General features: G+C 35.2%; 1 protein-coding gene across 11 annotated transcripts in view; it reads left to right on the forward strand.

Moving 5' to 3' along the window:
- Msp300 (Muscle-specific protein 300 kDa) overlaps positions 1 to 25096 on the forward strand; it is a 168795-nt gene that overhangs the window by 132100 nt on the left and 11599 nt on the right. For all 11 annotated transcript variants that reach the window (XM_053757134.1, XM_053757133.1, XM_053757130.1 and 8 more), the window contains 5 exons: positions 161 to 8848; positions 8925 to 9125; positions 9351 to 9529; positions 10199 to 10325; positions 24156 to 24380. In XM_053757134.1, the coding sequence (XP_053613109.1) occupies positions 161 to 8848; positions 8925 to 9125; positions 9351 to 9529; positions 10199 to 10325; positions 24156 to 24380 (9420 nt within the window). The remainder of the gene's footprint in view (positions 1 to 160; positions 8849 to 8924; positions 9126 to 9350; positions 9530 to 10198; positions 10326 to 24155; positions 24381 to 25096) is intronic.

A 25096-nucleotide genomic window follows, 5' to 3' on the forward strand; every position in this document is an offset into this window, starting at 1 on the left:
TGTGTTCGTATGTTTCATTGTAGGCCTTGATAGCTGTAAATATTTTTTTTATTTAACTAAATTCTGATTACTTAACCACCTTCTTTCATTTCGTGAAATGACTTTTTCTATTTATATATTTCATAATATATATATTGAAATAAAATACATTTTTTTACAGGACGCAAAGGAAGAGGTAACACGACAGGCTAAAGAAATAGAAGAACACAAAGAAAAGATTTCTAAACTGGATAAATGGCTTGAAAATATCAACGGAGAGTTAAAAGAATCTACTCAAAAAGCCGACGTGCTGAATGAAGATGATATAATCAGATATATAGAGATTTATGAAAGATTTATAAGAGAATATGAAGATTACGAAATTATATTAAAATCGATAACTGTGATAAGTCAAGATGAATCTAGTCAGTCACTACGAGAGAAGCTGAGCGCTATGCAGAAAGCTTTAGCTGAAACCAAGAGTCTAGTCATTGTAGAGATAGAAAGATTGCGTCAGGTATTATTGCATATGCGATCGTTACCTGAACTAGAGCTGATTGAAGAAGATGTATCTCAAACAGACAGAACAATTGATTCTACATCAATGCCAGAAGAAGTAGTAACACCAAAAGAAACTGTTAAAGAAGAAGTCAAAGTACAAGAAACTGATCAAATCCCAATTTTAGAAGAAACCAAACCAGTGGCAGAAAAAAATGTTGTTAAAGACGTTGAAATTCAAGAAGTTAAACCAACTACAACGGTAGATACGCAAACTGGAAAGAGTTTGTGTTCGAGTACACCATCTGTTTCTGATAAATCAATAATATGTAAAGCAGATGTAAAAACAACACATGACGTATCAATTACATGCGCACCACCGCAAGAAATTGAAGTTCAAACAAGTGAACCACATTCAGACAAAAAGGAAGTGGTTGAAAGTATACAAGTAAAGCAAACAATATCAGATGGGCATGAAACGATAGAAATCGCAAGCAGACCTGTAATCAGGGAGCAAAAACTAGATGAGCAGTCATTGCTTGTGAATGCCAATTATCAAGATGGTAACGATATCAAAGATTCTCAACTAAATATTGTACATAGTCTACCACAGTCTTTTGAAACAATTATGACGGAACCAGATGAGACTACTACTGAAGTTATTGTTGACGCCGATGGTACCAAGAGAATCATCGTAAGAAAAGTTAGAAAAACTTTGGTCACTAGACAACAAACTGTTCAAACACAACAACATAGATCTCAATTACTTTCCAGTGATAATATTCCACAAGAGCAATCATTTTCACAGATAACCCTACAAGAAGACAAAGGCGAAACATCTACTACTTTAGACGATGGTGGTGTTCAACATATTCAATACCAGACTTATGGTGGTCAAATAGTATCTGGATTACCTGGTCGGGAAATGACTATCCAGGAATTTACTTCCAAACCAGATATGATAATTAAGATGGAACATGGAATGAAACCAGAAGAAATTTTACAGTTAACGGAAGGTGAAATCCAACCTCAAATTCAAACTTCATCCTCTAGCGTTACTGCCGTAGTTCAGCAAGTTACAAAGAGAATAGTCAAGACAAAGCGGCGTATAATTCGTCGTGTTGTTATTATTGACGGAAAAGAACACGTTACAGAAGAAGTTATTGAAGAACCAGATAACATTGAAGTTTTTGAAGAACAGATACCAAGGGTATCAATTAGCGTGAAAGACCAAGGTGGCGTACACTTTGAGGAAATTGATGATTCAAAAGGAGATAACAAAGGCGATCAACCTCCTGCGCTTCCACATGATTCTGCTGAGGATAAAAAGCCTCAAGAAAGAAAATCAAGTGACGATAGTCATAAATCTCCAGACGATGATCAAAAACCGAGTGATAAACCGGCAGATGATTATAGTCCTGCGACCCAGGAACTTCGAGGTATGCTAAAGGAATTCATGGAAAAAGAATCTCAGTATAGTCCGCAATATGTAACTATTAAAGCTGATGACCGCGAAAAAACCCCTGTTCAGACAAGTACTCAAACTTTCGAGACATTTTCTGTAGAAGAACCACAAACTTACGAGCAGATTTATAGAATACAAGAACCCCAGGATAGTCAAAATATTTTGATGGTAGGAGGAGCACAATACTCAACCCTTGAATCGTCTTCTAATGTTGCAACAGTTGTCCAAAAAATAACTAGGAAAATAACACGAACTAAAAAACGCATTATAAAACACATTCAGATTATTGACGGCAAAGAACACGTCACAGAGGAAGTTATTGAAGAACCAGATGACGTTGAAATAATTGAAGAAGAACCAAAAGTGACACATAACATTCAAACGCATGGAGTCAAAACAAAACGTGTGAAAATAGTAAGACAGATACAAATTATAGATGGTAAAGAACATGTTACAGAGCAGGTGATAGAAGAGCCAGATAATGAATACATCCCTGAAACAACTGTGACTGCAGAAATTGACCTTAATATAAATAAAGCAGAATCTTCTATAAACAAACTTAATAAATTTGATGAGGTAAAAAATAATGAATCAAAACCACCACCAATAGTTACTAATATTGGGCCAACCGAATTGAACATTTCTGATAAGAAAGATACATCACTTGTGGACGTAACAAAAGCATTCCTTGGCAGTGAAACTGATCATTCTGATGACTTAGGTTCACCAGTAAATAAAAAAATACAGGAAATTTCTTCTATAAATGAAATCCTTATAACTGCGGAACCATCAATGGTTATAGAAACTGCTTCGCCAATTACTGTCACAAGTGACATGTTACAGGATACAAATATACTGACTGCTAAAACTATTACAACACCAACCATCAAAAAGACATCATCTGAATCTGAAGACAAGACTGTTCCATCGACTGGGGAGGCAAAAACAGAAAAGGTGCCATCAGAATTATTGCCAATAATTGACATTCCAAAAGATATAATAAAACAACCGCAAGGTTTTGATATTCCTACCGTCCCCGTTTCCGATGATACGCAATTACCTCAAGAGCTTTTTGATAAAGAACAGTTACAAGCAGTTTTAGCCTACGAAACAATCACAACTCCTGAAACTACGTCAAAAGAAGTACTAGCAGATGATAAAATTTTACATGTAAAGCCTGATGAGAAAGACGTAACCACAGTAAAATCTATTTTAGAGACAAGTATACGTGTAACTAAGGAATCTCCAAAATTGGATCAATATCAAATTAGCCAAACACAGCCAGAAACACCTATATTAAGTTCAGTTGAAGTTGAACCATTAAAAATTGGAACCACTATCTCAGAAAGTTACGTGAAAATTGTTCCAGAATCTCCTAAACTATCATATGTTGATCAATTCGATTCAAAAGCAATAGGTTCCACTGAAAGCCTGAATAATATATTAACACCGATTCATCCTCAGCCTTCAACTGATGCAAACATTATGCCTACACGTTTTGTTGAAATAAAGGAATCTGATTATAATAAAGCTGATACTAAGAATGACATTAATACCCTTTTAGAAGCTGAACGTCATGATACTTATTTACGTGGATTTACACCAAGTCCTAAAAATGATAGCCAAGAAGCTACATCAGTACCAGAAAATCGTTTACAAACAGTCGATATGTCTATGGCTCTCACGAAAACACATAAAATAAAAGAAATTAAACCAGAAGTGCAATTCGATATTAAAGTTGAAAGATTTGATGCAGAACCTGTTATTGTTAAAAAAGACGTTACTGTGAATCTACCACTGGATGTAAAAATCACTGAAGAACACGTCGGTACTCCTGGTGCATATTTAATCGAAGAAGGCCAATCAGTCACAAGTAAATTAATACCAGATGAATCTATTAAAGAAAAGAAACGAAGTAAGAAGAGAAAGAAGAATAAACGTGGATCAGAAGATAGTGATTCTATATCGATTGAATTACCTGTGGAGACAGAAAAAGTCAAAACTGACAGTTGCATTGATACTTCAACAGTAGCAGAAAAACCTTTACAAACAGTTGATATATCTATGTCTCTGACCAAAACACGCGAAGTGAAGGAAATTAAACCCAAAGTACAATTCGATATCAAAGTTGAAGGTGTTGAATCAGAATCTACAGTTGTCAAGAAAGATATAACTGTCAATTTACCATTGGATGTAAAAATTACAGAAGAATACATCCATATACCTGCTGCAGGTCTTGTCGAAAAAGAACAGCCAGCAATAATAAATGAAACAGTTACAGATGAACCTGTAAAAGAACATAAACTAAAAGAAACACCATTAGAAACCGATAAAAGTCTAACTGAAAGTGAAAGTACATCTCTTAGTCACTACATAGAGTTACCAACAACCCCAACCATTGAATCGCCTAAACCAACTCAAGAAATTTTGGAACCGTCAGATGAAACATCAAAACTAGAACTGCAACCGGAATCTCCAATTAATGAATCTGAAGCTATCACTGAAGAGATTGGTTATGAACCTGAAGATATATCTTTGGGTCCAATAGATACTCCTGATAAACGAAAAAGGCAAAAGAGACGCAAACAGCAAGTAAGTGAAGAAACTACTTATCCTAAATTAAGCACTACTGATTCTGATGAAACATCATTATCATCATCAAAAGAAACTGCCGAGCCAACTACGGAAAAGAAACCAAAAGTTAAAAAACGGAACAAAAAGACAAAACCAGGAACTAGTATAGACTCTGATATAGATAATAAACCTGAGGAGAAACCTGGAACAACAAATGTGGGTAGTGAAATAGTAGAGACATCACCAAAAGAAGAGTCTTATCACACTATGAGTGAAGTGTCAGATAGCGGTACTGTAAAAGTAATTGAGGAATGTGTACAAAGTAGTCCAGAAGTACTGCAAAAGGAAGTTTCAACAACTATAACTTATCCAGTTCCTGTAGTAGAACAAATTACAATGCAGGAATATTCAGTTCAAACATCGCCTGAAGTTTCTTTTGAACATGAAAAAGAAGAGATTGAAAGGCCTGAAACAGTTGATATAGTTCAGCAAACATCTCCAACTCCGTTAAGTGAGTCTTTAGTCCAAACTACACCTGTGGAAGATAAAGAAGCTCATACTCAAACAAACGAGGATGTAACTATTGTAGAAAAAGTTCCAATGTCTGATTCAGAAATACAGACTAGTAGAACTGACACTCCTGAAGTATTACAGGCAGAAGTTACTACTCAAGTAATTGCCTCTGATATAGCTGTACCAGAAGAAAAATACTCTCAGACGTCTTCACCAATCGAGGAACCAAAACTTGATGAAAATATTGAAGATATACTTCCGATTGTTACTGAATGTAGAGAAATACAAACATCTCCTTTGCTGCCAGTTCAAAAAGATGAAAAGAGCACCGAAATTGTTATTGAGACGAGTGATACTGATATTCAAACTATTGAAAGAGAAATAATTGATCAAGAGACTTCAACGTCACCAATCAAAGACAAGGAGTTGACAGAAATGAGCATGCAAACACCTGAAGTACCTTTAGTAAGTAGTTTCACACAATCTGATGAACTAAAACCAGAGGAGAAGGTTGATGAGAAAATAACGGTAGTTACCATAGAAAGTGGCCAACAAACATCGCCTGCTGAATCACCTGAAGAGTCATTGAAGTTAGAATTGAGCAAACCGGAAGTTGTCGACTGTATGCAACAAACTTCTCCAAGAATTGAAGAAACTGAACAGGAGCCTATGGAAGCTATCAAAACGGAAGTCATTGATAGCACACAACAAACTTCGCCTAGGGAAGACCTTGTGGAAAAACAACAAATATCCGAAGTAATACCGATCAAAACTGAAGTTGTAACTATTGACACAACACAACAAACCTCTCCGAGAGAAGTAGTAGCCAAAGCAATATCACCAGATTTGGAGCTTATTAGAACAGAAATTATTACAGTTGATAATACCCAACAGACATCGCCCAGAGAAGAAAAGCCTAAAACACCCGAAAGCGAATCCATCAAGACTGATATTGTTACTGTAGATAGTGTACAGCAAACTACGCCAAGGGACCATTCAATACCATCAGCACCACGGCCGTCAATACCTATGCTTGAGTTAATTAAAAGTGAAGTCTTGACTGTCGATTCTACCCAGCAAACGACTCCAAGAGACTATTCTGAGGATTCTATATCAACGTCCACAGATGAACCATATGAAGTTCATTTGAGAGCTCAAATTTCAATCCCTCAGACTACTGACGATTTCATTGCTAGTGAACGTAATGAACAAGAAAAGTTGCAATCAATTATAGGTGAAAAACATAAACAAAAACGTAAAAAACATAAAAAGAAAATTGAATCACCAACTATGCATTCACCTGAAAGTTTGTCCGATCCAATAACGACAGAACTTTCAATGTCTATCACACCAACCAGTGATGATTTATCAAGTAAAGATCCTTCATCGATTGACGAAGGAATTTCCCAAATGGTCAGCCCAGTAGTTCCAAAAAGATCTGGAAATAATATTCCTCATCAACCGAAACTTACATATTCTGATGTAGTTCAAAGATCGAAATCGAAATCTCCATCGCCAAGTAAAATTACAGCACATAAATCTGAAAAAACTAGATTGCTTGATGCTATCGAAAAACGAACCCAATCAGTGAATGATCCTCCACAGCAAGTTAGTGATAGCTCAATGGCGCTAGTGTTATATGAACCAGGTGTAGAAAAATCATATGACTTAATCGTAAATAAAGAAATTGATGAATTAAGAGGAGCTGCAGAAAATAATGATTCATCTAGAGTAGAAAGAAGTGTTATCGTAGTAATAGAAACGATTTCCATTTGGTTAGAAGAAATACAATATAGGATTCAAAGAGAAACAGCAAGTGGTATTAAAGAAGAAATCTCAGATGAAAATGAACGCCTAATATCAATACAAAACTATATTCGAAATCTTAAAGAAATTATAGAAGTAACTGAAGTAAACGAAGAAATAATTACTCTCATTGAAACATTAACACATCAAGTAAACGCAGTCAATACACTCAATGAACAAAGTTCAACTAAAGTACAGGAGAGCGAGTATGAATGGAATAAATTTATAGATGAAACGGAAAAACTAAAGCAATGTGTTGATCAAGTGAAATCCAAACTTGATGATATTATATTGTCGGATATTTCATCACAACAAAAGCTTGACAAACTTGACAAAATAGAATTAAGTAACAGTGACAATTCCGATAATGTTAAGAAACTTTTCCGACGGTATAAAGTTTTTGTCGAAAACAATCCCAAACGAGAATGCCCTGAAAATCTTTATGCTAGTGAAGATGACACCAAACATATTGAAAATGTCATAAATACAGAAAGAGATCGACTTTTGCAACTAACTTCATTAGTTGAAGAATATGAACAAACATTACAAGACTTTGGACAAATTACCGATGTCGCTGAAGCTTTACTTGATGGAAAAATAATCGTATCGAACTTAGATCACCTACATGAGGAAATTCAAAAACACAGAAAGTTCTTTGTTAATCTTAGTCATTGTAGAGCAATACTTGAGTCTCTAGAAGATAACTTGGATAGCGAGACTAAATCAAAATATTCCTCACTACATAATTCATTACATGATAGAGCTACTTTGATTATTGACCGAGCTGCTAGTAGAGCCCAACAGATGACCTTAGCAGCTTCAAAATGGACAACGTTAGAGCAAGGAATGAAAGCTGAAAAGCAATGGCTGGTTGTAGCTCAACAAAGAGTTCCCGATCTTACTAATGTAACTTCAATGGACCATGAACAATACATCAACTTGTATCAATCACTAACTCTTGACGTGTCTCACCACTACGCTAAGATGCTACGCCTTCTGTCAATAACTGAAAGCCTACAAAACCTCATAATTTGTTCTGGCCTCGAAACCGAGTGTTCTGTTGCTTTAGACACTCTTTTGAAACTCCAAGAAGATGTAGACTCCAAATTAACTAGGCTGACTGCTTTCAAAGAAAACTGGATAATGTACGACCACCTCATTGATAGAATTGAAAGTTGGATAAGGTTGGCTAACCGAGAATTAGAAATAATCACCCCTGAAAATACATCGACTTCTGGACATCTTCGCCGTTTCTGGGAACTAAAAGCTCAGCACGAAGTCCACAATAACCTCAAAAATGAATCTGGAGTGCAATTCGAAAAGGCTCTAGAAATCCTCCCTATATCCGATGAAATGGTGCAACGACAATTCTTCTCTAAAATTGAAGATAAGTGGCGTGACTTGGCGGCTAAAATAGACGTCATCCATGTAACAGCTATTCAGAATATTTCTGATCGTGATGTCACGTCTGGTGAGAAGCTGAATATCTTAGAAGAAGAGATAAGAGAACTGCGTGCGTCTTTAGATGGTCTTAAGGGAGTGATCAAGAGTGAAGATGAACTAAATCTTTATATAGAAAGACTGCAAGTAATGACAGGTCGCATGGATAGGATACAAAATGAACTAGGCAGACTAAGCCTGCTGCCAACAGCTGAATCAGAGCGTTTAGGTGCTCTACTCACCCAGTCTGGAATACTCGATGATCAGATTTCTGAAGAACTAGAAAGAAGTTTATTATTGAAGGAAAAGATCGTTCAAGTTCAAGCTGGTATAATTCGTTGCCAAAAGAGCCAGAGACGCGCTCGTCTCACATTAGAAGAATGCGAATCAGCTGAGCGTCTTGGCAGCGATGTTGTAGAAAGGGCATCAGAAAATTGCGAGAGATTATTAGAAGACCTAGCATCGCAATGGAGGGATATTCTGGCGTTGAGACAAGCTTTACATACATTACCTACTAGTTTGCGAGTTTGTGTATCACCAACTGGCGTTGAGAGGGATATATCGGCACTTCAGGTAAGCATTTTTTAATTTGATTCAATGTTATCACAATTTTTCAAGCCTATTTCTGAACTAACCATTATTTTTGTAGGAAACACATGCGGACCTGGAAGTGGCTTGCAATGACCTGAGCGCTAGACTTCGCGCCAAGGTCCAACTGTGGAGACGATTCGAGAGGCAGCTGGAATTGGTGCAAGGTGCTGTAAGAGAGGCAGAATACATGGTGGAGCTCCTTACAGTTCAAGGGCAGGTCGATTACGACCGCTTGCTGAAGGCCACGGAGAAACTAGAGGTAAAACTTTAATATCATTCAATCACTTGACAACTGTACAATTTGAGCTATAATATTTGTTTTCTATTACTCTTGAAATATTAACTATAATTAACTATTGATAGATCTCATCCTATTAAATCATCAGCAAATGAAATCTAAATTCGTCCTCATTCTTTTGTGTGTTCTGATGTGTAGTCCAGACAATCGTTATTCTAACTGAAAAATCCTTGCTTTCCCCAACAGACGCTCAGTGAGTCCCTATCCCGGCGAAGCGGAGAACTGGTGGGTGAACTTAAGGACGCGGCAGCACCGTTGGAAGCGTCTACGGAACCCACAGTAGCCGCTCAGTTGCGGAGAGAGCTGGACGACGCCGCTGCAGCATATGAACATACTTGCAGCAACCTTACTCAACTGTGTGATAAGTGAGTTTGACATTTAATTTTTCGAAATGAGTCTTTTCTTCAATTAGATCGGAGTTTTTTTCCGAAGTACATAATACTCGGTGGCGCAGTGGCAAGGTTCTTGCCACTGAACCGAGAGGTTCCGGGTTCGATCCCCGGTCGGGTCATGATGGAAAATGATCTTTTTCTGATTGGCCCGGGTCTTGGATGTTTATCTATATATGTATTTGTTATAAAATATAGTATCGTTGAGTTAGCATCCCATAACACAAGTCTCGAACTTACTTTGGGGCTAGCTCAATCTGTGTGATTTGTCCTAATATAAAAATTAAAAAAAATAATAAAAAAATAATAATAATAATACCTAGTTGATGATTTAGCAATGATCTTAATTTTGCCAACACTGCACGGGTGTAATCTTTAAGTGATGGAAAATATGCTACTTAACGAAAATGTTGAAGTTTAACTTGTACAAACTCGCTTAACGCCCCATATGGTGTCAACCAAAAGACCAAACATAGATAGCATTGGTGAGACAAAGTGCAACTAATAAATAGAAAACTTGCCTGTTATTATGTGCTGGTGCTAGATAGTGGCTGCAAATTCACTTCTCTTTGGACGACTGAAAAATAAATCTCACACCAGATTGACACTCTAAAAAAGAAAGACTAAAAAATAACTCCGTTTCAGATACCACAAAGCAGTGGAGTTGTGGAAAAGGTACCGTGACGCGGCAGCCGCTGTAAGAACCTTCGCGGAGTTCATGGAGGGCCGGCTGCACTCCCTGAGACCTGATGATGCACCGGCTACCGCTCAGGTCAATGACTTTACTGATTGGCTTACAGTCTGTCCATAAGGAGTATATAATGATGGTATTGTGTCTTGGCTCTTGGCTTCAACACATCATAAACACAGATAAACCATCCATGTTTATCAACCAATCTTGACCGTTATATGTTGTATTTGTAAGTATAGACTATTGCTGGGATTTAAAATAAAGCAAGGATAGTGTGTAAGAAATATTAAAAATTTAGTAAAACCATCCACACCAATATACCTATCTTTCACAAAAAAATCCGAAATTTCCAAACGTAGTTTACGTCGACCAAGTTTGCTTGTGTTACCTAAAACACGCACCAAGCTTAAGCAAAAGAACATTACCTTTGAAGGAGCACAACAAATTACCTTCACATATAAGAAACGCAGATTCCCTAAAATGTTTAAGTCAGAGTTGAGTGATCATATTGCTGTAAACTGCTCACTCTAACAGATATTTTATGTTTGATATTTGTTTATGTCGCATCTAACTTTATAAATGTACCTAAAATCTGTATAATGGTTTAACCTGCCTACAATAACTTAACCTAAAATTGAATATGGTGACTGCCTTCTAGTTTAAGTACTTTATAATTAATTCTGTTCTCATGTAAGTGGATTTATTGTAATCTTTAATGAGAATAAATTCTTTAAACCTAAATATTAAACTATATTATAAATCCATAAAAATACTAAATCAATAAAATACTAATTCCAACCAAAACACAACAAATCAATAATCTTGACAATGAATAAAAATGACAATCGTATTTTTTAAATAGTCCCAGAATTTTAGTGGCCAGTATTTTAACGTCTTTTTATACAGTATAGAAAGGCAAAAAAATCGAGTACATTAAAAATCCTTTTTCTACTCTTTAAAGACAGACTGTAGGCACGCTGGTACAGCAAAAGCTCTTACCTGTGTCCTTCAAATATCTGTACTACCAAATAGGTACACCATTCGAACTTTTTCTGAATTGATTTTAGGTACTTTAACCTTCGAAATTTTTTTGAGAAAACTGATGAACTTCGATTGCGAGGTCGGGCCCCTAATATTACCTATAACAGTTATTATGTCTAACTAGATGTTGCCCGGGGCTTCGCTGCCGTGGGAATTTTGAGATAAAATATAGCCTATAGCAATCTTGGATAATGTAGCTTTCTAATGTTGAAAGAATTTTTGAAATCGGTGCGGTGGTTTTGGAGATTACCCGCCTCAAACTTAGATACTCACAATCTCAAAAATACTTCCCTTTGTATAATAGTATAGATAAATAAACTAAAACAATGCAATGCAAGACCAATTTTGCTCTTATAAACGCCTAGGCGTTTATCAATTGGATTATGTAGTCAGATTTTGTAAACTGCTTATCACACATCATCCAATATGTATTTACTAATTAGAAACATTAGCTCTTTTAAGTCTTTTTAGTCTACTAAAAGTCTTAAAAGCTGATAGGCAAGAACAGCCTTCCCAAAAAGGATTGACGTCAAACAGGCGGCCGATCGTAAAATCAAGTTCGCACGTGCAGTTCACGTGTACGTACAATAAATTTGTAGCAACATAAATTCTTCTGGAGTTTTTCTAGACATGTAAAGAAAACGGTAGATACCTACCTATGCAAGTCCAAAATTCATTCTATCTTTATACAGACACATTGGTATCTCTGTCATTTCCTTTTGAGCTCACTAGTTCGTCGACCGAACCCCGTATGGTCGTCAAGCGCTAGTCGGAAAACTGACTCACCAGTCCATATCGCATCGTCCATATAGGTCTATATAACTACCCGTCAAATGCCCAGATTACTTCAAATCTACATTTAATTTTACTAGCGGCCCGTGTCGGCGTCGCTCGGGTAAAATACGTAATAAATTATAGGTACACCTAAGCCTTCCTCAAGAATCACATTATCTATTGATGAAAACCGTATGAAAATCCGTTTCGTAGTTTTTGAGTATATCGCGAACAGACAGGCAGACGCGGCAGAGGACTTAGTACCTAGATTAACAATATGATATCTGACTGATCCAATTCAATTTTACCGTAAAAACACAAAAGGTTCTCTCGCTAATTGCATTTCATCACAAGAATCACAAGTAGGTATACTTAACTGATTAACATTACCATAACCAAGGACAATGACCTACCGTCTGTATGTATGTATATGAACAGTTAGTAGGACTCCCAGACTAAGTGAACTAGAGCTATGCTCATATAGATTTTATTTAATTTAATTAGGTATTTAAGCTTTATTGCATGAATTTAAAAAGTTATAGGTAAATGAGTGAAGTTAGGGTGAGTTCACTATCAAATTTGACCTAGGTAGGTAGGTACTTTGCGTTTTACCGCGCACGTTAAGTTAACGTCAAATTTGACGGTGCAAATTAGATACCCATAAATGTGGGTGAGTTATGAGATTAATCTAAATGTGTCAATTAAACATGAATATACTTTATTTTGTTTAATTTAGCACAATTTTATAAAACTATACGATGACGTAAGTATTCAATGAAAAAGTTACGTTCCAACAAAATTTTTGGCTCCTAATTTTATAGTCTCTCTTCTGTGTGAAATTCGCAATAAAAATACAATATTATACTATTAGGAATAGAAATAAAAAAAAAACTTATGTAACCACGGATAGTTTTAATACATTTTATCATTAGCGCAATAGAAATTTTTAGCAAAGAAGTGACAAAAAACACAAACTTTCCGTAAGTATACAATTGGTAAACAATAATAAAATCGTGTAGACGTGAACAAACCTTAGGAAGTCCGTTACGTACTCGTACTGGTACATGAACAAGGACTCAGTAAAACAGTTAGCAGAAGTGAAACGAACACAGCAAGGCGATTTAAGACCTAGTTTCGTATTTCGCTATTTGTTCAAAATTATTCTTAAATCACTTCTTGCTTTTGGTACGTACGAGTCTTGAATAATCTTTTCCTTTACGCGTAATCATTAAATTTTCTTCCATGGCTACACTTTCAGTAACCTATGAATAAATTAGGACAAATCACACAGATTGAGCTGGCCCCAAAGTAAGTTCGAGACTTGTGTTATCGGATACTAACTCAACGATACTATATTTTATAACAAATACATATATAGATAAACATCCAAGACCCGGGCCAATCAGAAAAAGATCATTTTCCATCATGACCCGACCGGGGATCGAACCCGGGACCTCTCGGTTCAGAGACAAGCACTTTACCACTGCGCCACTTTACAGGTCGTCAGTGGAAAACTTGTCATTTTTCATGAAAGTGTTGTATTTAAATATAATTAAGGCAGACCGACAGAAATACTTTCATCTAGTACATAAGTATATAAGATGCCAAATCATCCATCAACCAAATCATTAAATTTGATGCGTGCAAATCGAATTAATTTACGAAATTAATACCGATAAGGTCTATGTTAAAAACAAAACGTGCGGATGAATAAAATCGTACTTACTGATAACGTTTTAGATAACACGCAGTGTGTGGAACGCGTGCCAGTAGTACCGCGGACGTCCTAACGCGCGGACGTCTGCGCTTGCAAAAAATAAAACATAACGAACAAACTCGAAAACCCCTCGAATACAACACAAACGAAAAATAAATATTACGAAACAATAAAAATTAAAAAAAAAAGTTTAATTTGCGCGCAAGTTCGAATTCCAAGGTCTATGACATGTGACATCGGTGTAGCAGAATGCGAGAAACTCATGCTTAATTTCATTTGATCATTAACCGATAAAGCTGGCTGCATACAATGCAGCCTTGGAACGTGACCGTGACTCGATTATAACAGCGATGTTCCAAATTTGAAATTTTTGGATTCCGCATTCGGAACAATTCCCGCCACGCCATTAGTCGGGAACTTTGACATACGATGTGCGAACGTCAAAATTCAAATACCCGCAAATTCTTTTTTTAATTTTAGGCTTTAGTGATCGGTAAAATGCGTTGACATAAGTTTATTTATTCGTAAATAAATAGATTAGCTAATGGATTTGTGAATGTCAATTAGTGCGATGCATGCAAAAGTGGCTTATTTCGTTTTTAATGATGTGATAAGAATGTGCCGGTATAAAGTGTAAACTTTATCATCTACCACAATGTCATTGCAAGAGGTAAGCGATAAATAAAAAACATTTTATAAAAAATACTTTGGATATCACTAAAATAATGTTTTGAATATTTAATTTCATGACTTTTGAGTGCAAAAGGAGTGTTTCGGCAAAATAGGTATTGTAGTTAAATGGTTGTTTATTGAATAATATCAGCGTCTAGGTATGTTTGTATGCCAGATACTGCTCATTGCAAAAAGTACAGGACTGATATTTTTATAGCACACTCTGCACATGATTACATAGTGAGTGGCAAGCAATAACGCATTATTTACAATTTTGATGAAATTTGGTTAAATGGTAGGCACCTAGCATAGCAAGTTTTTCCAAAGCATAGAATTGACTTAATCTCCAATAAGGGGGCCATTGTGTCCCATGTATGTACGCGTATGTAGGCAGTGGTTCTATTCTAGGGCGGAACCAACCATCACTACTATGATGTAGAATGTATATAGTTAGATTTACCTCTGCGTTTCAGTTTAGTATTTCAACAATTCAGTGCTACTATAACGCGATAAACAGAATTTAAACTTTCAAGGTTATGTGATATCTTTGATGAATCACCGCGGCCTTTTCTTTTTAAATTTAGCCAGTTACATGTCTCCATATACCTAACTGTTATATGTGCGTCTATTTCCTTAGTTACCTACGACACAATTTGTCTAAAAATATCCAAAACTAAAATTATAAACGCGAAAGTCTGTCTCTCTGTCTGTCTGTCTGTCTCTTCCGCTTTCACGGCTAAACCGCTGGACCGATTTTGATGAAATTTTGTGTGCATGTAGTTAAAGATCCCATTTCAAACACAGACTACTTTTTTTTTCAAAAATCAACCCCTAAATGACTGCAATGGGGAGGTGAAAGCTTGTATGGAAATAATGTTACTTACAAAATAACATACAAATGATATAACATATAAAAATGCGCAAAATTTACTGTAAATAAATATAATTTCACATCACAATTACATCACAATGCCTAAGCATGATTATTCAAGTATTTTAATCAATTATATAATACTTATTACGTAATTAAATACTTATGCGATTGATTTATAAAATGCAAAGAGAAATTATCGATTAATCTTAAATAAATAATTATATTGATTTTCTTTATATAACTATATCTCAATAAAAAATATCTCTACATTGTTTACCGAAAAATTTTGAAATACTCAAATAAATAAATGGACATATTTAATTGTACCTATTATATGTATTATTAAAATTTTGCATAAAAAACTTAACCTTAACTTATAGTTGGACAATAATGTTGTAACTTTCTGTCAAAACTAACTTAGCTGTCTGCTGAAACTTTTTTCTTTATGCCGTCATTTAAGACACTCCAAACTTTATATTTCGTCAAAAAGATCATAAATCTGAGAACCTATTTCTCAAGTTATCGCGTTACAATATTATGGGGGAACACGCCAACCCTCTGTCTATCACGGTAGGTGTGCCAATCCAATATATTTAAAAGGTTCTTTTTTTTTTACAGCCTTAACTTATGTTGTTTATGTTCACGTATGAGGATCATATCACTTTTTAATTTTATGGCTTCTTCGTTTAGCCAGACGATGATTTTGCCAATTGATGTCAAGGTTGAGAAAGACACTGTGATTATCACTCAGAACTGTAAGCAGTTGTTCCTCTTTTCTTGTGTTATGGCTCCATCGTCGGTGATTTTGCCAATGTCTCAAGGTCGAGAATAGTACGCAAATAAACTTATGATGATTGTGATTAGTATCAAGGGATACCTAAAAACACAAAAGAGACAGATTAAATAAATGAAAAAAAACCATAGATAGGTACCTATTTTTTTTTCTAAATGTCAAGTATACTGGACTAAATATATACATGAAAGTAACAATAATAGCTCGATTCTTGATTATGCAAATATTTGACTATTAGGCACTACACATGTAATATTTTTCACTTATTTTAATGACGGAAGATACAAGAATATTGTACACGTCAATTTTGCAATTTAAATGGCTTGTTATTTTAACCTTTGTTATGCAAGTTTAGTTGGTACCTATCTTTTAAGGCCGATACAAAAATGCGCGTGCGCGTACGGTTTTTGTATAGAATTATTGTGACGCAGGCGAATACAAACGCGTTAAAATTGCAATACAGCCGGTGTGCACCGGACTTTATGACTTTTCTTCGATTAACCACTTCTTGTTTATTTAATTAAAATACAACTAAATACTTAATTTTTATAAACTTATTTTGACATGATGAGTTCTTTACTTTATGACCAATATTTATCTTGCGGCCACAGCCAAGTAGTTGCAAATTGTTGTGTTGTATATTAATTTGTTGTGCTATGTTATATAGGAATAAAATATTTCTCAATTAACACGTAGAACACACACTAATAACCTTTTTATTTTTGTTCAAATAAGCATGCTCGATTACCCCTTTTTGGAACTGACATTGAAAATCCTAACCTCCAAATTCGGAAGTAGTTTCAAAATGGCGGCTTTCATTCGACCGCGAAGAACAACAGTAAAAGATAATTAACGGAGAAATTTAGCAAATTAGCGAACACACATTCGTGTGGTTACATTCAACATGCCTACTTTTCAAGGGCGCACTTTCCTATTAGACCGCTGAAAGAAAATGCGATGCGGTATAAATTAAAAAATAATGTTTTTCTTAATATGCAATTACGATTTGAACAAAAAGGTTAGTGTTAGCTATTTTATATGCGAAATTAATAAAATGTTAATATTAGTATTTTGTAACTTTAAAAAGAAGAAAATATGCTGAAATGAATAGCTATGTACCACACATACCTCAGTAGTTGGAATAATATGATTCTAAAACAACGAATTTAACAACAACTATTGTCCGTTTAGGTACGTGTAACCATTTACTTATTTAAATTTTACCTGTAACCATAAGTTTCCTGAGTTTATCAAATAAGTATATACTTACTATGGAATTAGTAGGTACTCCATACAACCGAAGTACTTACTAAATCCTAAATGCTACTTACATATTCCTTCCACACAACTCTAGTGTATGTCAATCGGCTATTTTAAAAAAAACTTATATTTTCCAGCCAGCTACTTATTTTCTTCGTTCTTCATAATCTGTGGCGGGGAAAACGTCTTAATTATGGAATGGCGCGAAACTGTACGCCCTTGCGTCTACCACACAACTATAAGGATAGCCTTCGGATAGCCAAAATCAATATGCGTTTACACCATTACAAAACTTTCCTTTATAACTATAACGTGCCGCGTAGCCGCCGTAGGAAACCGCTTTAAGTTAAATTAAATAAATAAAAAAAAAAACAAAACTTTTGTGTCACATTTGTGTGATAGTATTTACGTTACAAAATAAAATAAGACCCATTTTGACCTAACGGACCACACGGACCTAATGTAGACAAGTGTGTTTAGGTACAATGAAATGTGCTCAGGCGTCACCCTGTACCCCACTCGTCTGCCTCAGCGCGCTCAGCATTTGTTTTTGCTTCGTGGTTCAACCCATTTTTTTAAATGTTATTATAAAAAGTAATTTGGCTCAGTGCTAAAAGCTTTCCAAAACCAATTAGTGCTAGCGACTTTAGGTTGACACGAAAAGTTTTAGGACATTAGCACAGTCGCTAACCTAGTAATTCATTATGGATCCTTTATGTTAATACATATTGATTGTTAGGTAATATAATTTATATTATCATAATACTAGCTTTTGCCCGCGACTCCGCCCGCGTATCTGCGAAAGCAGTTCAGACATTATTTTCATACAAACTAGCCAAATGTTTGAACTATTGAGCCTTTAACCATATATATATATACCTAATTTTATTGAAATGATATATATATATATATATATATATATATATATATATATATATATATATCATTTCAATAAAATTAGGTTCAGAGGTTTAGCCGTGAAAGCAGAGACACACTTTCGTATTTATAATATTAGTATGGATTAATTTTGAATTTTGATCTAATATTGTAAAGAGAAAAGATTTGTTTCTTTATTTTTTGATTGTAACTCAAAAACTACTAGGTCGATTTTGATTAAATTCGGCACAGAGATAGACGAAACGAAGATAGCCTGTTTTTGTATTATACTTAGATATGATTCTACCCGAGCGAAGCCGAGACGAAATTCTAGATATATTTTCATCTATTTTATAATAGCCATATCGTAAAAATGTGGTACACAGCACAGTGTTAGCGATGATCAAGAGGCGATGAGCAAATAACCTAATTTTTATGTTTGTTTATGTCAGTTTACATCAGCAATCCCAAACCGTGTCGGTGTCACTTGCGTAACTTTTGTATCGCGCCAGATTTAGAATGGAGAACGTGAATTTTCAAGGGAATGAGAATTTCTGAGAATGGATGAAGAATATAGAATGTGGCATCGGCTTCTTCTATGGATTTTCATTCTAAAAGTCGACGAAAAGAAAAATTTGACACACATTTATTTTACAAAAATGTCATTTTTGAAAGATGCATTTATGTTGTTGTCAGTGAGAAAAAATAAAACATTATGTCTGTTTTCCATCGTCGGGAGCCAATCCTGGGTGCACCATCGTGGTTATGCTTAACATAATAACGCACTGTCATCGAAACTAAACGTGTGTACAAAATTTCAGTACAATCGCTTCAAAATTTACAAGGTTCCACTCGAACATACATACATATACTCACATACATTGCAAGTTTAATAAAAGCTTGTGTAAACCGCCGTTAATCTAGCTTTTCGGATCACAGCCTTGGAATATCGCTTCTATTCTGTATGTAGGTTTTCTTTCACACTTTACGGTATTTAAAAATCCTACTCAATATTTATATAATGACTTGTATTTTGAGCCGTCATTTTCCTAAACCTCTTTCCGTTCAATTAGGAACCGTCTTCGGTCGTGGTATACCTGTTTAGTTTACCACGGACCCTTTTTTAACCCCCGACGCAAAAAGAGGGGTGTTATAAGTTTGACAGCTAAGTGTGTCTGTCTATCTGTGTACGCGGCTCATCAACGGGTGAACCGATTTGGGATTTGGTTTTTTTTTTATTTCATATCTAATTTGTATGTGGTTCTTAGATATGTTTGTGTGTTGTTTATCAATTTCGGTTCAACAGCTGTAAAAGTTGTAAAAATTAATATTGAAAGTCGAGGGTTTTTAAATTTGTCTAAGAAATAAAGTTGTCTAGCCTGTAATTCACAGATAACCAGTATTTAATAAGACGTTTTTTACTATACAAAATTATCTTAACCAAATGACATAATCTAACCGTTTGGTACATTAATTAGGAATATTGAGCGTGCCATACACAAATATTAACCTATATTAACCTACTTAATAAAACATCATAGCACAGACTGATAAAACAAACATTAATGCACTTAGGTACGATGTATAAAACAGATGCATTTTTATTGCACAAAATACAAAGCGCCTGATGTTAGTTTATTATTAAACATACTTTATCTCAAATCTTAATAAATCCTTATCCAAAGTCTTTAGTATGCACAGGATAGGTTCTTTATGGACACCAATTAATTTAGAATAATCGCTCGAATAACTTGATTGAATTAATTGGTGGATCAAAGTCAAAATTCTGTTATGATATATAGGTACTTACATCACATAATGACGCCACAAATTTAATGAAAATTATGTCTACTGCGGACTTCCAAAGCGCAGGTGAATATGATGCGACATTACAAAATTCACCGCAGCATTTCAATTCATCAAAGACGTCAAAATCAACAAAAGAAATTTGAAAAAGATATTGTATATGTACGAGTGCCTTTACTTTTAGATCGTATTCAATTTCTTCATGTATATGTCACATTTGAGTGTATTACCGGTGCCTTCCCTCAGCCGTTGAGCGTCGGGGCCCAGGATACGCTAATTTCTGCATGTACCTATGTACGTTGACCTACTTATAAAGCCAAAAATGCAATTGTCACTGTAAATTATTTCAAGTCATAACCACATACGTTTAAAATTTCACTGCTACAGTGAAAGTGCGAAAGTGCACTAACTAATAAAACCTGCCAATTTTGCTCACACAAAGTACCTATTGTTTACAACTGCCTCACCTACAGTAACTAGTAAGCACCTAGGTATTTTATTAAATAAAATATCTTTAGGGCCGCGACCTGAATTTTTCCGTTTTGGTTAGGTGTTTTTGCTCCAGAAGAAGCAACCTACTTAATTCAGAGTTATTATCAAGACTTCTTATTTATAAAAGAGTTAAATATATTATAAATATATTAAATAAATATATTAGGACAAACCACACAGATTGAGCTAGCCCCAAAGTAAGTTCGAGACTTGTGTTATGGGATACTAACTCAACGATACTATATTTTATAATAAATACATATATAGATAAACATCCAAGGCCCGGGCCAATCAGAAAAAGATTATTTTCCATCATGACCCGACCGGGGATCGAACCCGGGACCTCTCGGTTCAGTGGCAAGTATCTTACCACTGCGCCACCGAGGTCGTCTATTGTAGTTTATTAATTAAATGTGATCGAGAACCATATATCTCTACTTTAGTTAGTTGTTGTTAGTTGATCATATTCTAACAAGGGGTTTCTCAAAGTTATATAAAATGTAGATATGTAATGGGAGCTGCTTAGTAGCAAATAACTCGTTTGTATTTCTTTTGAAATATTAAATTTGTTATATTAAAATGTTATCTTACTAAACATGTCTATACCTATATTACTTTTTGTACTAGCCTTATCCTTCGTGTATCCGCGTCTGTCGATCTGTTCGCGATAAACTTAAATTATTTTCTGAGTTTTCGCGGATTTTTATGCGGTTTTCACGAATAGATAGTGTAATTCCTGAGTAACAGTTTTTACCCTACCAAAGACTCGCCGGGACACACCACTAGTTTTTTTTTATAAAATGCAATTCAATAGTCCATATTTTAAAGGGGTTCGTCGCTAATAACTGTACGTAATTTAAGTTTGAGAAACCATATTTTAACATGAAATATTCATTACATTACATCATCACACGATTCTATAATTAGTCCGTTATGACGGCTAGTGTATGCTCAGTGGCAGGATATGGCGGGTAATGTCGTAACGGACTGTATATTGGTCTTTTTATGCGGATTCCTGCGCCCACGTGGAAGGAAACCGTGTCGTTTGGGCAGACTTAAAATTGTAGTTAGGTTAGGTAATGCTCGTTCGAGATATTCCAGATTTTAGGTACGACACGCGTCACGCGTCGACGTTATTATCCCAATCACGAACCCAACTAATATTATAAATGCGAAAGTAAGTTTGTTTATTTATAGCTCTATTGCTCTATCTACTCAACCAATCTTCTTGAAATTTTGCATACATGTAGTTGGAAGTATGGAGAAAGTAGGGTACTTACATTTCATCCTGAAAAACTAACGCGGGCGAAGCTGCGGGCATAAGCTAGTTCATAATAATTTTCAACCTATATCAACCGACTGTTGGGTATAAGATCGCCATTTTTTGTGCCATTTCCATCAGTCCTATGCCAATCTTATCTACCATTTTCTCACGACTCAAACAATGTCACCTGACAAGCAGCTGATGGTTTACCAATTGGTCTCTGTCCATGTCTCGGCCACCACTGCGTCACTGCTTTCGTCCATCGATGGTATTCTCATCTAGCCAAGTGTCCCGCCAATTTCCACTTTAAATTAGCGATTCGTAACATCGTTTTTTTTCATCTATTGCTTAATGTAAATCATAATACTTAATAAACATCTTAAGTATGTATTAATTTATAGAGAGTACATCATATCACATGGTTATCTAATTAAGAATAGTTACTTGAATATCTGAGCCCAATATTTTTATCTACAACGCAGTAAGTATGGTATGTGGGGATAAAACCTTGAACCAAATCTTGTTGATAACATTTCCCTATGTAAATACGGCGACAAACAAACTAGAATAATAGTCGTGAGTTTAATCTATTCCAAGTTTAATGGAAATATACCTTTGGCTTACAGATAATGCAAGATTTCTTTCATATCAATTTATATCCTACGATTGTTGTAACAAAACAGTAATAAAGTACAGCATTTATTTAAATGAGAATAATTTCAAATTGTTATTACAAAGAAGGGGGAGGAAGTAAGTGGTACTTAGGTTCAGTTTTTTTTTGGTGTCAGAATGAGAAATTTCCAACATCAATATATTTTTACGACGTTCATTACACATAGTTACGTATACAATATCTATCGTCCAAGCATTCGTTTCTTGTCTTTCTTCGAATCTCATGGTCTATTTGATCGAATCGAATTTAAATAATCTCTATTGCTCTCCCATCCATGATCGATCTAAATTGTTCTCATGAAATACTATCAACAACATGTCTAGGAATAATAGTTTCTAAAATTCGAATTTCTAAAATATCTATTATCGTATCGATCTTAAATCTAACGGAATAATAATACTATGATAAAAAATCGTACATCGTATGGTAATTTCATAAAAAAATAAGGTAGTTCATTTAAATTATGTCTTTTGAAAAATATATATTTAAATTGTCATCAACCAGTATAAAATACTGTTGTTTACGTAGGTGCACATCAGTAGGTGATATAAAAATCGAAATAAAATTATTTTTGTAGGTGACATGAAACAAGATAAATATAATTCTTGCATGCGCTAAGTCCATCCCATATAACTTGTAGTTTAATACGACGGCGCCTACATATTTATTAGTTTTGAACTGAAAAAATATTGAATATTCTATTGTGAATTGATAAAAAACTAAATTTATGTAGGTACATATTGGAATATTTAGTTATATTAGTTTATCGTAAATATTTGTGTAAACACGAATTGAATTTGTAAGTTACGCTTTCACGCGTTGTAAGTACTATTCAACAGGGATTTATGCAATGTTTTTAACGTTTTTTGAATATTTTTTATAATTTCAATAGATGATTAAAACGCAGACTCGACTTTTGATGTAATAACACAAAAAAGTACAAAACAGACAAACGTACCAAAAGTAGGACCGATGCCTAGCGATACAGACAGACAGTTTGCAGACAAAATAAACTACGTTTATTGGACATAATTATTGTATAGATCCAAGCCATACACATATTATTTTGTTACTAGGAATGGACATATTATTTTGTTACTAGGAATTAAATCACGTTCATCCGTCCGATATTCAATAAATTCCAATTTAAATAGATCTGATGTACATGTCAATGTCACACATGATTTTTAACTAATTTTGAAATGTAATAATAACTAGAAAAAATCTGGAATCGACAAAATCAAATCATTTATTCAGAAATTAGGCCTTCACAGGCACTTTTTCACGTCATATTCTAAATTAAATGATGTTTACCAAAGCTACAAACTACTAGCATTTCGGAACGACCACTGCTGAGAAGAAATGCCGAAAGAAGTTTCTTTCGGCATTCAAACAGTGTTGGTCCCTATTATGTCAGAAGGACTTACAATTTTTTAAATATAAATTTATGTATAATTTTTTATCAGTAATATAACATGTAAGTACACAATAAAGTACATGGTCAGGGTCAGGTCGTGGTCATGGTCAGGTCGAGGGAGAATTGAACCCACCTGTCTATCCAGGACACTGTCCCTGATATACAGGGGCGTGGGTTCAATCCCCGCTGGTAACCTGATTTTATTAATGTCATTATTATTTTCAAAATTCTAATTTATTTGTTTTCGTACAGGCATGTCTCGAACAAGAATCAAGGGTGGCAGAGTTACGCTCGCTCGCCGCCAGGGTGGCTGCCGAGACGGGGTCCAGGGCTCTCCAATCAGATGCCGACGCGTTAGCGAGGAGGCTGCAACTAGTCGCAGGCGCAGTGCAGGTGTTAGCAGACCTGGGTGAAGCGAGACAGCTGGCCAGAGCTAAAGCCTTACATGCGAAGGAGAAATTCTGTGATATGAGACAGGTTGGTGACGTCATTCTAACTAAAACAGCATTATTATCGACTCTTTATGCCTATTTATTATGAAGCAGTGGTTTGGTGGTGTAATGGTTAAGACGCCGCTTGTGAACCGAAGCATCCCAGGTTCGAATCCTAGTTTTCATCGACTACTACTTGCTTCCGGTGAAGGAGAACATTGTGAGGAAATCTGCACACTGGTTGATTATCATCTTGTGTATGAAATGGAGAAGGCAACGGCAAACCACTCCATTAATAGTTCCAAGAAAGTCGTTGTGTATTTAATTCCACGTAATGACCACAACCCTTAGCCATGAGGAATACGGCTATGAAAACTATTATGAGACCAGTGTGTGGCCATTTTTAAATCTTAGCTTCTCTGAGGTCCTCAATGGTTAGGAAGTATTATTTCTGCGTACAGGAAGTGGGACAGAGGCTAGAGGAGCCCCACTTCTCTCGGTTTTCTCGCCATCTCCCAACACTAGCCCGAATGCAAATCACATAATTCAAGTTATGAACTACTAGATGTTTCCCTAGGGCTTCGCTCCCGTGGGAATTTTGAGATAAAATATATTATGAAATCGGTTCAGTAGTTTCGGAGATTACCCGATTCAAACATACAAACACACAAACGCTTGCCTCTTTATAATAATAGTATAGATATGGGCGGAAACGTCAATAAATTCGCAAATATCATTTTCTCACGGAGTTCATTCATGTGT

The sequence above is a fragment of the Plodia interpunctella genome, chromosome 16 (genome assembly GCF_027563975.2).
Source record: "Plodia interpunctella isolate USDA-ARS_2022_Savannah chromosome 16, ilPloInte3.2, whole genome shotgun sequence".
Taxonomy (NCBI): domain Eukaryota; kingdom Metazoa; phylum Arthropoda; class Insecta; order Lepidoptera; family Pyralidae; genus Plodia; species Plodia interpunctella.